This window comes from Theobroma cacao, chromosome 9 (assembly GCF_053813885.1).
Source record: "Theobroma cacao isolate CCN51 chromosome 9, ASM5381388v1, whole genome shotgun sequence".
NCBI classification, from domain to species: domain Eukaryota; kingdom Viridiplantae; phylum Streptophyta; class Magnoliopsida; order Malvales; family Malvaceae; genus Theobroma; species Theobroma cacao.
Genome location: NC_142647.1, coordinates 20012501 through 20028431, shown reverse-complemented (window position 1 = coordinate 20028431; position 15931 = coordinate 20012501). Strand labels below are relative to the sequence as shown.

The 15931-nt window shown below is 31.8% G+C and overlaps 1 protein-coding gene across 1 annotated transcript; it reads left to right on the top strand.

Annotated features, from left to right (window-relative positions):
- Nucleotides 1-732: 732 nt before the first annotated feature.
- On the top strand, nucleotides 733-2943 carry LOC18589499 (uncharacterized). Its single transcript, XM_018126845.2, has 5 exons — nucleotides 733-1065; nucleotides 1139-1226; nucleotides 1356-1464; nucleotides 1763-2485; nucleotides 2803-2943. Exons 1-5 carry the CDS (start codon nucleotides 909-911, stop codon nucleotides 2860-2862), a joined length of 1137 nt encoding a protein of 378 aa, XP_017982334.2. The 5' UTR covers nucleotides 733-908; the 3' UTR covers nucleotides 2863-2943.
- The last annotated feature ends 12988 nt before the right edge of the window (nucleotides 2944-15931 follow it).

Genomic DNA, 15931 nt, shown 5'->3' with positions numbered 1-15931 from the left:
AGTTTCAATTGATAAAATATTAAGTTTAGCCTCAGACAAAGCCATGGACATGGGGGAAAATGATGAGTCCTCAGATGAAGATGCCATATCGGTGAACTTTGCAGCTAGTTGGGAACGCAAGAGGTATTACTAGCACACTAATCCAGAGAAGAATCAAGAAATTTAGCATTTTTGGTTTCAAATTTTTACTCTAGGTCCGTCTTGAAAACTCTCTTATGCTCATGTAACTTGGAGGCTCGGATCTTGTCCCCCTCATTTGTACTTTTTATTTCGTAACTTATAAAATTTAACAGGGTAGTTGGGCCCTACATTTTTTTCCAGCTTAAAAAAAAAAATAGATCACTTAACTTCATTTGTAAATATACATTTCAATAAGATCTTTTTTCTCCCCCTAAACACTTTCTTTCTTCTCTTTAATTATTCTTTAAAGTTATTTTTATTTATTCTTTTAAGTTATTTTTTATAACAAAATTTGTTTTTACCTTTTTTTATTTATAAAGAAAACATATATTTTTTATTTTGCATATTTTTACTTTTTATTTTTTAAACGAATATCAAAATAGACAATCTCTCCATGCCTTTTTGACACATGTCATGTCACCTAGCACTTAAAGCAAAAGTTGACAGAAACATTGGGTGGCCGGCTTTCCATCATTGGCTCCCCTAAATCCTCACTGCACTATATCAGTCTGTTCATGTAATGCCAAATGTATGCTTCCTAAGAATCTTCTTGTTTTCGGAATTATATGGCTGATGGTTTGATGCTCTGATTTCTCCATTTGTAGTAGCTTTTTCGTAGGATATTATACCTCTTCATTGCCGGCCTACACTCCACGCATATATACTGAATTCAGTTTTTGGTGTTTACATTACAAAGTTGATCAATCAAATTCTTAAGATACAGAGTCATGAGTAGCAGGAGGAACCCCCCCGGTGTGCCACTCAATGGGCGTAAGTTAGAGAGAGATGAAGATCTTCTTCTATTCCGGGAATTGCATAAACGCGACAAGGACAGAATTGCCAGCCTCCTCCAGCCTGTTTCTGCTGAGTTCGAACCTAATGGAGGTACACATCTTTCTATTCTCTATCAAGCCTCTTTACCCAATTTGCTTCATATTAATTGGCACTGAAATTGCAGGAAATTATGCACTCTACAGAATCGCATCTGGGAAGAAAGCATCGGGATACGAGTTTTTCCCTGAAAACAACAAAAATGATTACGATTGGTTTGTTGTCTATACGAACTAGCTACTATCTACTCATCATCTTGTAATTTTGTGAGCCAACCATGCATTAATTATGTGATACTCTAGTTTTGCAATACCAAACTGAATTGTTTCAATGTGATCATTAAGGTTAAAAACACCACCAGCAACTCCTCTATTTCCATCACTTGAAATGGAAGCTAATGCCCCACAACTTGTCATCCAGAGGGAGCTACCGATCATTCAGCCACTTTCACGGGTACGTCCATTTCCAGGAAGTTCAACAATTAGGCATGTGTTTGGGTGGGTGGGTGGGAGGGAGAAGACTTTTCTGGCTCTCATGATTTGCCATATCCATCTTAATCAATGAATTCAACAATTGTTGCTTCGCTTGCATTGTCACTCGGAATACTACTAAACACACATTAGGATAGGGAAGCGGTCATCCAATTCCTTGGAACAACTTGAAATTTGAAAGTTACTATGCATAGAGCACAACTTGTTACATGAGCTATATATTCAATATGATAAAATGGAGAGCATATACTTTACCTCAGTTTGCAGGCAATAAAGAGTCCAAGGCAAGAAGCATTGGAAGACCAAAATCCCCGAATCCGAACCCAAAAGTTCCTTCAAGATCCATAACTCCGGGTCACAGACCAAGTATTTCATTAACTGAAGCCAAAAACACCAAGGTCCCTGCGCCCACCTTGTTCAATCAGAAAACAAGTCAACCGATCTGCACTCATCCTCTGAGCAATAAACGAACAAATGTGGTTTCCAATACCAGCAACATATCATCAAAACCTTATTCCAACCAAAAGGATGACCACATAGATTTTCTTACTTCCAACCTGTCCAAAAACCTAGGAACATCCACAAATAAGACAAAGCCAAGGAGTAGAGGTGTGTCACCTTTGGCAAGATCAACCATTCCAGTACAATTTCAAGGAATTTCGGATGAGACGCCCCCAAATCTAAAGACAGACCGCTCAACTTCTGCTACGCGAGGCAGGCCACAGCCAACTGTCACTCCTGCTGCTGTAGCGGTTCATCAAAAGGCAGAACCTAGTTCAACTCCAAAGCCAAGGAGGCAATCATGTTCACCATGTGTAACAAGGGGTCGGAGAGTGGAACCCAAGCAAGATGTTAAAGGAACACAGGTCTTGGGGAGTAGGATGGTTGAGAAGGTGATGAACGCTAGGAAGTCAAACGTTGAAGAAAGGGACACAAAGCAAAAATTACGAGCTGCTTCCATTGATGAAAGGACGAAGCAAGTGGTAATACTGTCTTTCTCATCTGATTCTTCTCATACTCCATTCAATACTAGCCTGATAAAATTTCCAGCAGTGTTATCTCCATTAAATACTAGCCTGCAAGATCCTTAGCTATCCAATCATTTTCTGACATTCCCTTATTTGCTTCCAGTAAAATTTGAGGTGTTGTTTACCTTTGTTCAGCAACTGCCATTGTTGTCGCTTACACTTCATTACTCTTAAATACTCTCTAAATAAAGGGGCTCTGACTGGTACCTGAAGGTTTTGACACAAAACAATTTCTGACCCGTTGTTGTTTTGCTTTCGTTATTGGCATACAGGAGATTAAACGAGATCGGAACACTTCCAGTCACCTTGGCATTTTTCTCAAACGAGGCTAAGCGAAAGGACTAGGCGAGACTGAATGATCAATTTGCTTGTTTGGGAAATGGTAGCTACAAGGACAGCACACTTTCTGCAAATATTACACTAAATATAATCATACGTCTTCTCTATTACTTTTGGCATATATATATATATATAAACCAACATCTTGAGGATCGGTGCATGCTCATTAGCAAAACGAGGAATCTTGGCAATCTTGCTAGATTTTTCATATATACATTTCTCCTGGGCAACAAAATTGTGTTCGCTCGAAGAATATATTTATATATATATATATATTATATAGAAGTTAAATTTTGTTAGCTGAAAGATAGGATGAAAGTCAAATTTATTATTGTACTGTTTTGGAGTCTCCAACTTTACCACTATATATTTTTTAAATACAATTGAAAATTTTATGTATAATAATTATAGGATAAATTATTCCCACCCTTTCACTCTAATTCTATTTGACTCAATTACTATTGAAGGTAGACATTACACTCCAAAATAATATGTGTTGCTGGACATATAAGTCATGTAGCCAGTCCGTCATTTGAGTTTCCATTTACTTAATGACGTGACATGAATTTTATAACTATTTTATCCTTCCTGCATAAGAGAAACAATAAGATTAGAATTAACACTCCAAACTCAAAATCTAAAGAAGTTAAATAGAGAGATTTCGTTGCTTTATTCCTTCAATTTTTAGCACTCCTAACTTAGAATTCGCTCATCACTTTGGGTTTTGGGGTGCTTGCTTCGTTGTTCGGAAGGTTTGGTTGTTTTAAAGTGAGGTTGCAAGGTATATGATTTTGAAGCTTGGTTGTTTTTATTTTAGGTTTTTATTATTTTTATTTATATTTTCAATAATATAAATATTATTTAACTTTTACATTTTCTTGTCATGTTAGAATTTTGTTGTTATTTGAGTTTCATGTGTTGGTTTGTCATGTTTAGGGATAACAGGGTATCCACATATACCTAACTCAATTATATAAGATTAGGGTATCCTATAATCAGGTTTGAGACGAATTCGAGTAGTAATTTCACTACCCATATCGGGTTCGGGTACCACTCCTTGAATACTTGCTACCCGAATTGATTACTATTTATAAATATTTTATTATTTTTAAAATAATTAAATTAAAAAGGTACAATTTTTATCAACTTTGCAAACAATTCTTTTTGCTAAAAACTAACAAATATATGAAAAGTATGATTACTGTTGGTCCGTATAATATGTGCTAGAGGGAGGGTGAATAGCACAATTTGGCTCTTGATAAGATTGGAAACTAATTTTCAGAACTTAAGAAAACAAAAACAGATTATAAAATGCACAACAATTTAGAGTGGTTCGGTCCGAGATCTACATCCACTGCTTTGATTATCCAACTAAGGATTTTCTCACAAACTCATTAACAACTAGTGAAATTCACAAGCGTCCACTAAGCTTTTACAATGGCTATTACCAAGCTCAGCCACAACCTTTTATACTAGTTTTTCACGAGCTCAACTAAAATCCAAAGTAGTTTTCCAAGGCTCAACCACAACCTTTAACAATCAAGCTATCCCAAGCTTAAACAACCCCTTAAAGTGACTCACTCACTCTAAAAATACAAGAGAAGTAGTAAAAGAAAGTACTTATGATCACTGGATGATTTGATTGGTACAAGATTGAGTGTTAAATACAAATGCAAAGAGTAGGTGTTTAAGTGCAAACAAGTGTAGTGAAGCTTTTATGGTTTTTCTACTTTCTATAGCTCAAATCTCATTCAAGGCTTCTCAAAAACTTGTTTCTAATTGTTGGAAGACCCTTTTAGACTTGGAGATTCAACTCTGATGGTAGTTTGGTAGTTTATATCCGTTGAAAATAGTTGAGAATGAGTTCTAACCGTTAATCTGTCTTGTAATGCTCTGGTTCAAATTGCAGACAGAGAGCTCTTAGTCGACTAACTTGGTTTACTAAGTTGGTTCTGTTTCTGGTTTGCAGATTCTGGCAGAGAGCACGTAGTGGACTGACTTGGTTGACTAAATTGATTCTGTTTCTCAAACTCTTTGGCCCGCCATTTTTTCAATTTGAAATTTGGTCAAACAATGTTCTTCCTTGTTTCACGAATAAGCTTCCTCCTTATTATTCAGTTACATCTTGTTAATTTTATCCCTCTTTTTTTATCAAAAATACTCTTTGAAGAGTTAATAAATTAATTTCATATATTAATTTCCTGCACACTCAAGTAAAGATATTAGACACAAATAAATGAGAATGTTTTATTATCATCAAAAACTAATGGAGCCAACAATTAGTCACATTATTAATGTGATCATATTAATATATTTAAATTAAAAAATTATTAGATTATAAATTATGTTTAAATATATGAATATCATATCATATTACAAATGAATATAATTACTATTATATCTATATATATATATATACTTTTAATATAAAATTACTTACTTTCTATTTTGTATTAACATTACAAAAATTATAACTTACAAAATTAATAATTATAATATATATATATATATATACACACACACCATAAACTTATAATATATATACTTTAAGAGCGTCTTTGAGAATAGAATAGTTTTAGAACATAATTTTTTTAATTTCATGTAATTAAGGACAAACCCTTATAATTAATTAAATTAATTCATGAAACTATAATTATTAATTAACTTGTAATGTCTTTTAATATATATAGTTTATATATATTAGGTTTATTTGTAAGAAATATAATTACTATTATATATATGCTAAAGTATTTTTAGTATATATATATATATAAACTTTAAATATAAACATATTTACTTTCTATTTTGTATTAACATTACAAAAATTATAATTTATAAAATTATAAGTTATAATATATATACCTTTGTTTATTTAAATTTGTAATATATAAATCTAAAGAGAAGTTATGAGATTCAAATAGTTTTTAAACCTAGTTATTTTTTTAATTTCATGTAATTAAGGACAAACCCATATAATTAATTAAATTAATTCATGAAACTATAATTATTAATTAACTTGTAATGTCTTTTAATATATATAGTTTATATATATTAGGTTTATTTGTAAGAAATATAATTACTATTATATATATACTAAAGTATTTTTAGTATATATATATATATAAACTTTAAATATAAACATATTTACTTTCTATTTTGTATTAACATTACAAAAATTATAATTTATAAAATTATAAGTTATAATATATATACCTTTGTTTATTTAAATTTATAATATATAAATCTAAAGAGAAGTTATGAGATTCGAATAGTTTTTAAACCTAGTTATTTTTTTAATTTCATGTAATTAAGGACAAATTCATATATTTAATTAAATTAATTAATGAAACTATGATTATTAGTTAACTTGTAATGTCTTTTAATATATATACTTTATATATATTGGGTTCATTTATAAGAATTATAATTACTATTATATATATACTAAAATACTTTAGTATATATACACTTTAAATATAAACATATTTGTTTTCTATTTTTTGTTAACATTACAAAAATTATAACTTATAAAATTATTAATTATGTTTGAGATATTTATTTTTTATTATTTAAATTTAAATTTTATTATTTGTGTGTTTTTATTAATTTAATTATTAGTAAATTATATGAAATATGTAGGAGAAATATTATTGTATGTGGATACGAGAATGGATTCGAGTTTAGGTAATTAGGTACCATGAAGAGCATTCTGATAATTTTTTACATAATCGAGTTTTTAAATAGATTAAGATAACTATAAGGTAGTGGAGATGTATTACGGTTAGGGTTAGAATAGTAATTTTTAAAAATTTTGGGTAGTTAATAGAGTTCAGGTACTTTATTTTTTATAGTATTAGTATTTGGGTACCTCAAAATTAGTCAGTACCCTATCCGTTGACAACTATAGTCATGTCAGGATATTGTTGTTATTTGATTTGTAACTAGCGTTAGATAAAATTTCCTACAGAAAATAGTTATGTCTTCTTCAAGCAATAATTCATCAGAGTATGAGTTTCAGTTCCAAAACTAATATTGTTGATTTAGCAGAAGAGTTGTTATTAGAATATTAAAATCTAAAAATAATTATGCAAAACTCTCTTTTATTTGTCAAGAGAGAAAGTGTGAATTGTTTCAATGGTAGCATTCGAACATTGCAATAGGCAATGTGCATTCCAACAATAAAGATATTCACATGGGAAGAAATATATTGGAGATCAAAAGTCTATTAAGAAAAATGAAGATTGAAGTTAAGGTTACAAAGGAATATTGCAAAAAAACTGAGCACACAATCAACTTGTTGAAATTAATGATTGCTACACTATTTGTAATAATGTTGATTGTTGTATGTATTTAATTTTGTATAAATTTAGTTTGTTTAGTTGGTATATGTTAGTTGGTCAATAAAAAAAATGTATGTAGTTGTTGATTTAGTGTTAATCTTGTATTAAATGTTGGTGAATGGAAATAAATGTATTTACTTATTGTATTTAATGTTAATCTTGTTGTTAATATTTAATAATGTAATGTAAACATTTTGTAAACTTACCAACTTACTACTTCTGACACAAAGAAAGTATAATACTTTTAGAAAATAATCATATATATTGAGAATAGTAAACAAATGTACATTACATCAGGTCCACTTTTGAACATTAAGATCACTACGTGAAGCAAAAAATATCAAAGCCATTATTGGGACCATTAGCATTGGGTCTGTGAGACCCCAATCTCTATAGGCTTGTAACTAAGCATAGATATAATAATACAAGCCAGGGGTAATTTTGTCATTTTCTCTAATAAGCTTCAAGAAGAAAGTTTTATGATATTTTAAGGTCAAAATGGGTATAAGACTGCATAAATTATGTGTGCTGGTGAAAACACGAAGAAAACTAGAAGTTTCAATAATTTTCATAACAGGGGCAAAATGGTCATTTTTCACCTCGGGTTAAAATTTTAAGTTTTTATGAACCGGAACATGTCTAGACCATTATGGACCTTATCCTAGTGTTAAAAGAGCAAAAAGATTGCATAAAAGATTGGAGGAGAATAAGTTAATTGGTGGAAGGGCATTTTCATAATTTTATGGGAATGGATAAGTTGGCCTATAAATATCTTGAAATTTCCAGCACCTTCTTGAATTTTCAGCAGCTGGTCTTCTTCTTCCCTTCTCCTCTCTCACGTTTCTTCAATTTCTCCATGGGAGTTTTCTTTAAGCTTCCATAACTTTCTCTCTCTAGCTCCAATTTTCATGCTTTTGGTGTACTCTTCCATAAACCCTTATGCTCTTTCATCCTCTCACTTTAAAACCCTTCAAAAATCTAATTTTCATACTTTCTCTCATTAGCTAGACGTTCTAGAGAGAGAAAGAGAGAATTACACCATTTATTTGGAAGCTATTGGGAGAGAATTTGATTACAAAGGAGCCTTAGGGTAAGTGATGAATTAAGCTTGGTTTTTAGCTACAGAAAATGGCTAGTAATTGGGATTTATGAGTTGTTTATTGTTGAGTATGTTCATTACTTTAGTGATTAAGATAGTGAACATAGATGGTCATTTAATGTGGCAATTGAAAACTAGCTAAAAGATAGCTTTTAGGGTTCATAGTGTGTAAAATTGACTTATTGTTTATGCTAATGTGATCCTCGGTTCTAAGGAAGCCTCACCATCTCATTTGGACAATTAGAGGAATTGGAGTCATCTAAAGGCTCTACAATCAATTGGTGAGTGGACTGCCTATCAAAATTGTTTTGGGAATATGATTGTTTTAAACAAAGTGTTTGAATGATTTTATACAACTTTTCTCAAAAATGAATGCCTTGGGAATAAGCTCTTGTGAAATGGTTTATGTTATGATATGTGGTTATTATGGATTTCTATGTGGCTGCATTATGTTGATATACATATATGCTTGAATATAATGTTGTGTAATTATATTGACTCGGCTATATTCGAGTAGGGAGTGCGCATAAGCCGAGGATGACCTGGTTATGTGCGAGTAGGGAGTGCGCATAACCCGGTGATGACCCAGCCATGTGCGAGTAGGGAGTGCGCATGAGCTGGTGATGATGATGATGGGATGGTGTGCATGATGGTGATGGGTATATGTATATGTATACATACGTAAACATGTGTGTTATAATACATTTATGAGTTATGTATATGGATGTAATGTATGTGAAATTCGGTATGTTAAACTTTGGGAAGTTGTTATGTATTTCTTATTGGTTTTGAACATTTCAAGCAGGGTGGTTTTCTTTGGGAGAAAGGGAAATTTTCGTTTGGTGCCCTGTATTTCGCTGCAATGAGAATCATTCTCACTGCAGTGAGAAACTCTCGGGTTTGAGAACCTTCACCAAAACTGGTTCTCGCTGCAGCGAGAATGTATTTCGCTGCAGCGAGATAGTCACTGTAGCTTCTCGTTGGAGCGAAAAACTCGCTGTTTCATCAGTTAAATTTCGTTGCAACGAGAAAGAATTTCGCTGCAGCGAGAAACCTTCTATTTCTGGGTTACAATTTCGCTGTAACGAGAAAGAATCTCACTACAGCGAAAAACCTTCTGTTTTGGTCTCCAATCTTGTCCAATTGCTGCCCTATCTTTCACTACTTTGCTACCATATCAGAGCATGGACTTCCAACATTAAGGATTATATGAGTTAAGTTTAAAATGGGAGGTTTAGTGAGAAACCCTCGGCCGGTTGAGAAACCCTCGTTCGGCTAATAACTAAATCCCAATGTCGCTACAACGAAAATTCATTCTCGCTGCAGCTACACTGCAATGAGAATGCCTTTCCGCTACAGCGAAGATTCATTGTCGTATTTGACTTGTTTGTGTAATATTGAAGCTTTCATTCTTCAAATGGTTCGTTATGTATGGGTTCATGATTTTCAAAGGATTAATCATTTCAGGGCTTGATGAGGGGTTTTTAATAAGAATAGAAACAAATTGCATTGTTTTGAAAAAGAATGCATCATGATTTCATTAAAGATTCCTTATGGTATGCTTGTTCCCTTTCTTGTTCACTCACTGGGTTTATACTCACCGTTTTTAACTTCATGTTTTCAGATCACGAGGCAGCAGATAACTAGGACGAGGTATCCTTGTAGACTTATATCCATCTTTTAATAGGTATCTCGGCATTTAGTAGCTGTACATTCATCCGAGTCCCTCTGCTGAAAGTCAAGTCTTCTTTTTTTGAGATGTATAGACAAACTTGATGTAAATTATTAAGATACATGTTGTAGGTAATGTACACTTAATTGATATGCCAGTATGAGTTGGCGAATGTTTAATTTTATTATGATTCTAAGTTATGAAACAGGACTTAGTAGTTATGATGGAATGATGAGTATGTTAGATTAGTAGGCTTGCTTGGGCTTAGTGGATTACATCCATTAGGTCCATGAGTCGGTCATGGCCCAAAATTTGGGTCGTGACAGGGTCCAATCTCAAGAAATTGTTAGAATTGTTCTAATATCAAGAACAAAGTATCAGACAAAAAAAATTACATGTCCCCTCATTAACAAAAATTACATTTCCAATCAACATCCACAAAAACCCTAAAGGTTATCTTTTTAACATTTTCACCAAGCAGCATAGACACCACCAGAAACACTTGTTTATGTCCCTAAACCATCCCTTGCATAATTAAAAGGAGAAAATGTGGAGTTCATTATAGATGCATCATCAACAGAACTACCAATAAGAGCAAGAGCAACAACAAATGCTTGCACTCTTGAAGATGAAACCTTTTTCTTTATATCTACAACAAACCCTTGAAGATCCATTGACAAGCACAAGCCCTATCCAAGATCTACGAACAGCAAGAGCAATAACATGTCCTCTTAAAGATCCACTAATAGTTGCAACAAGTCTTCTTAAAGATCCACCAATAGTTGCAGTAGATTCACTAACAGTTGAAATAGATCCACCAACAATAAAAGCAACCTTAGTATTTTTCTTCAACTAAAAATATAAATAAATGCATTTTTAGTAGTAAAATACATTAGTAATGTAAAACTTGAATTTGAAAATTACCTTTTGATTAATTTCCACGAGAACTTTAAGCCAAGTTCTTCTATTATGGCCAATTCTAGAGTAGAAAATACATTTGATCGTGCTCTTTCTTCTAGCATTCTAGTCTTCAGCCGATGCTTCCCTAAGTTCCTTTCTTTTGTTCTTTTTAGATTTACCAAGCATATGACGATGTAATGGAGGCTTAATTGGATCAACTTGACTTTTAAACTCAACCATAATGATATCAGGTATAGTGTGAATTAACTTATTACACGCCAACATGAAATTTTCCTTAAAGTAATAACTATCATAATAAAGATCAATATCTTGCCCCTCTTGTGGGTAATGCAAGCTATTACATACTTACAAAGTAGACCTGAAATTTGCCAAACCTTACATGGACAACTCCAAACTCCCATTTTCAAGTTCATCACAAATCCTTTTCCACCTTCAGATACATTAAACTTACTCTTACTAGCAAGCATCACTTTTGCAAAACCTACCACTATACTTAACTCCATCAAGTTTCTTCCTGATTATTAGATTAATTACCTTGTCCCATATACATGCATTCTTATATCTATCATGAAAACTCTTTAACAACTTCACTCTATTATCCTCTAATAGAGTTAAGAGTAGCTTGTTTTTATCACTAGCAACCCATTAATTGTTTGTGAGAAGGTCACTCTTCACATTAGGATCCAAGGTGTGTCTTACTCACAAGGTCATTTGGTTTTTTCATCAACCATTGGCATGCATCACTCTTTTCAAACTTGATCTTCATCATTATTTCCTTCCATTCCCATTAATTAGAATTTTCACAACTTTCTGGAAGTTGATATTCAAATCCAAACCCACAAACTTTTTTTTGAAATTACTATATAGATGCTTAAAATACCTTTTTTAAGTTGCATGTGACGTTACTTTAGTGATGATTTCATGTAACCCCTACCATATAACAAAAATGAATAAATTAATTACTTAAATCACTAACAACATGTTTGGTTAGAGGAAATGGCTATTCCATTCCCTTTTTATTCCTAATCCTTCTTTAAAGCCTTATTTGTTTTGGAATGGCTATTTAAGAAGAAGGGAGAATAGTTACTATTCATTCCCATTTTGGTATTGGCTATTTTTAGAGATAAGGAATAAACTAAAAATGTTAATGGAAAAAATGTCTTTCATCAATTTGAAAAATTACCATACTATAGAAAATGCAATTTATTCATTTAACCTAATTTCTTTCTCTCTACCCATCTGTCGTTCTCCTTTTTCACTAAATTTCCTCCATCTCGGTGGATAGCAAAGTGTGACAATGGTGGCAGGCAACACCGGGGCCCTCATGAACGGATTTGGTCATAGGAAGCATCGATTTGGCAATCCTCGATCAAATCGGGTTGCAAAAGCGTCAGATCCAACGTCCTTCGTTACATCTGATCGCGAAAGCACTAAATCTAGCTCTTCCTCGTAAGATTCCTACAATCGAATCTGGCATACCATGATTAGATGTGATCATGGGGAGCACCGATTTGGCATTCCCTAACCTAGTCCAACCATTAGGAGCACATATCGATGTTCCTTTACGCCAGCCACATCTCTAGTGGTCGATAGATGAGAAAAAAGAAAAGAAAATAAAATAAAATAAAATAAAATAAAAAAGAAATATTAAAATGAATTTAGAATAAAAAGGTTCAAGTTTTAATTATAAATTATAAAAATTTAATATAATTTATGAGAAATTAATATTTTAAATTAAAAAACTAAATTAAAATTTTAATTATAAATTTCTAATAGTTTAAAAATAAAGGATAAAATAAAATAATAATGTTAATTTTTAATAATAAATTTTTAACATTTTGAATAAAACATAAATTATTAATATTCTAAAAATTAAAATAAATAACTATATTAAAATTTTAAATAACAATTTATAATAAATATTTTAAATTAAAAATTAAATATTATAATAAAGGGTATTTTTATCTTTTTATTATTTATTCCTTTGCTATTCCAAAGTCATTTTTACCAACGAAACATTGGAATAAGTCATAATAGTAATTCCTACCCTATCTTATTCCATGAACCAAATTATATAATAGTTATTCATGTCTTATTCTATTATCACAGAATAGTTATACTATTCTCCCTCTATTCCATATTACGAGCCATACATACCCTAAATGAAATAACAATTTACCTTTTACCCATCACCAATTAATGTCAATGGTTGGTTAAAGTCCCCAATGACAATACTCAATAGTTACAAAAACCATCCTCGTGTATCACCATTTTTAAGTTTGGCAAAAGCAACAACAAGAGCAAATAGTCCACAATTCCTATCAATGGTTATAATTGATAACAAAGCTCTTTCATAATGCCTTTTTAGGTAGCATCCATCAACACCAATAAAAAGCCTACATCCATTAACGAACCCTTTCTTCATGGCATCAAAAGACAGAAAAGACCTTTTAAAAGTAAGGTTCACACTAATTTCAAGCCTTTCGAATTGCTTGATGGACAATGCTACCAAGATTAGCATCCTTCATCATCCAAGTATATAAATGCAACAATTTGTGCGACCTAACTTGAGTCCCTAAAGATTCTTCTCTTACTTTTTCTTAACCCTGCAAAACTTTTTTGCATTAATTGTCACACCATACTTCTCAATCAGTTCATGTTGTATTAAGTTGTAAGACATATATATTTGGTTTAAAATGCAATTGAGAACCTAGCTCTTTTATTGTTCAAACACTTGTTGTAGCAACATGGTTATTGTTGACTCTTATACAAGTGTCGTTTACCTTTTAATATTTTAATCTTGATTGTTTTTCCATTTAAAATAATTACTACATGAATCCTCTAATTACAATTATTCCCCTTACAATAATATTTTATATCTAGTCTTATAATTTTTAACCTAGTATAACTCTATTCTTTCTTGATTTATATAGTCTGGCATGATTTCACTAAAGTGAACACTGTTAAACAACATATTCTTGACTAGCCTCACTTTTCCAAACTCATCAGGTGTATTAGCCTTACTTGTCATAAACCTATCAATTACTCTACCTTTTTTTTATCAAAATTAGAACTTCCATGATTTCCCTTTTCAACATCATTTCCAAAGTTAAATAAACCAGCAACATCAATAAAATGTGCCATATCCTCAATTCTTAACACCATTACCTTTTGACTGACTTCGTTGATCATCACTCTTAGTCTCAAGTAACCAATCAGCACCTCACTAGAGATATTAATTCATTTTTCCTCATTAATGCCTATTAAGTCATTATTATAATCACTTTCACTCTTATTCACAAAAGAACTACCTACCCCTATATTACCTCTGCCACTATCTACACTGTTAGTATCAACACTAACAGTCCCTCTACTTTTACTAGTAGATAAATTACTAGCACTAAAACCAACATTACCTTTACTTATACCAGCACCAACACCAACACCAACAATCCCTCTAACTCTACCACTAGCTGGACTAACAATTCCTCTACTTCTACCTTTCCCTAAACTAGCAAGTTCAATTATGAGCAATTACATTAGTTCTCATTCTAACATTACCATTTACAATAGTATCAATATTTCCAAGAAAGGAACTAAGGTTATTAACATTGGTAGAAAACTTACTTGATATAAGGTTCATTGTTTGCAAAAAAAATTATAGGTATGAGCTTCAAGTACAAGTGGATTTTCTTGGAACTTTGATGCATTTCGAACAACTTCAACTCACCCTTATCACTTCTCAACTTAAATAATTCTTTGGACTTTGGATGTCATGCGTTAATGGCTATACTCATTTCCAGGCCAATAGTGGAATCATCTACAACACCTTCAAAGATGTTATTTGTCAAATCTATGAAGGAGTATCTATCAAAATCAACATTCCCTATGGTGAGCCATTCACTATTGCAATGAATCACTAAGTCATATAAAATGTCAGTCATTGACAGTTATTACAACAAATTACAATTTGTTAGGGTTACAACAAATGAAAATTTAAAAATTTGCAACAAAAGTTTGATCAAAATCTTGAATTACAAATTGATTAAGTTTAAGCTTAAGGGATAAGGATACAACCTTAACCTGAACGTTAATAAATTTTGACAATAATTTAAAATTTGACTCCAAATACTAAAAATTTATATTTTTAAATTAGGGTTAATGTTGTGGTTTCTCTTACAACAAATGACAAAATTTTTGGTGTTTCCTCGGTGGATAGATGCACAACAATGTCTAATATGAATTATTGCCTTTTTTTCCTCAATTTTCTCTCGTAATCAATTTTGATTTCAAAGAAAGTGTTTAAAGTTTCAAAGATACCAATAAGGTTTCTAGGTAATCAATTAACACTTAAGTTTATTATGGTTTTTGGGTGTTAGACGAACGAATGATTAATCAATTCAGTAATTTGGCAATCCTTAAAAGCCCATTAGGAACCGATTTCAAGTTTTGGTGGTTTGAAAGGATGGAGATGTGCAAATGAACCCTAAATAGATTAGTGAATTAATAATTTGGTTCCAAAAGACACATTTTGGTATTTTTTTAATCTCATGAGCATTTTAGTAATTTTTTAAAATCTATTAGCGATGTTTAGGATTTTTTTACAAAGTGTCCATTTTCAATACTAATGGACCTATTATGAATTAAGGTAATACCCTAAGGTTGTGTTTGGTTGAAGGGAAGTATAACATATTCCCTATATTTTAAATTAGTGTAATCCAAATACATTATTTGGTTGAAAGGAAGTTGAGAGGCATGTCATTGCAAAAGAAGGTCATTAGCTTTAACTAAGGGAATCTCATTCCCTTAGCTCACCTAAGGAAAGTTGCTTTCCTTCAGCAAAAAGAAAGTAAAAACTCTTTTTTCCCCATCTTAACCCCTTACACTCCCTCGTTTTTTACTCTTCTCTTCTTCCTACTCATCCACACATTTCTTAATCTTCTCATCGCCCCAAAGTCATCGTTCTTATTCTGCTCAAGTATGTGTAGAAACTATTGCAATGTAATATTTCTTGAGCATTCAATTTTTTT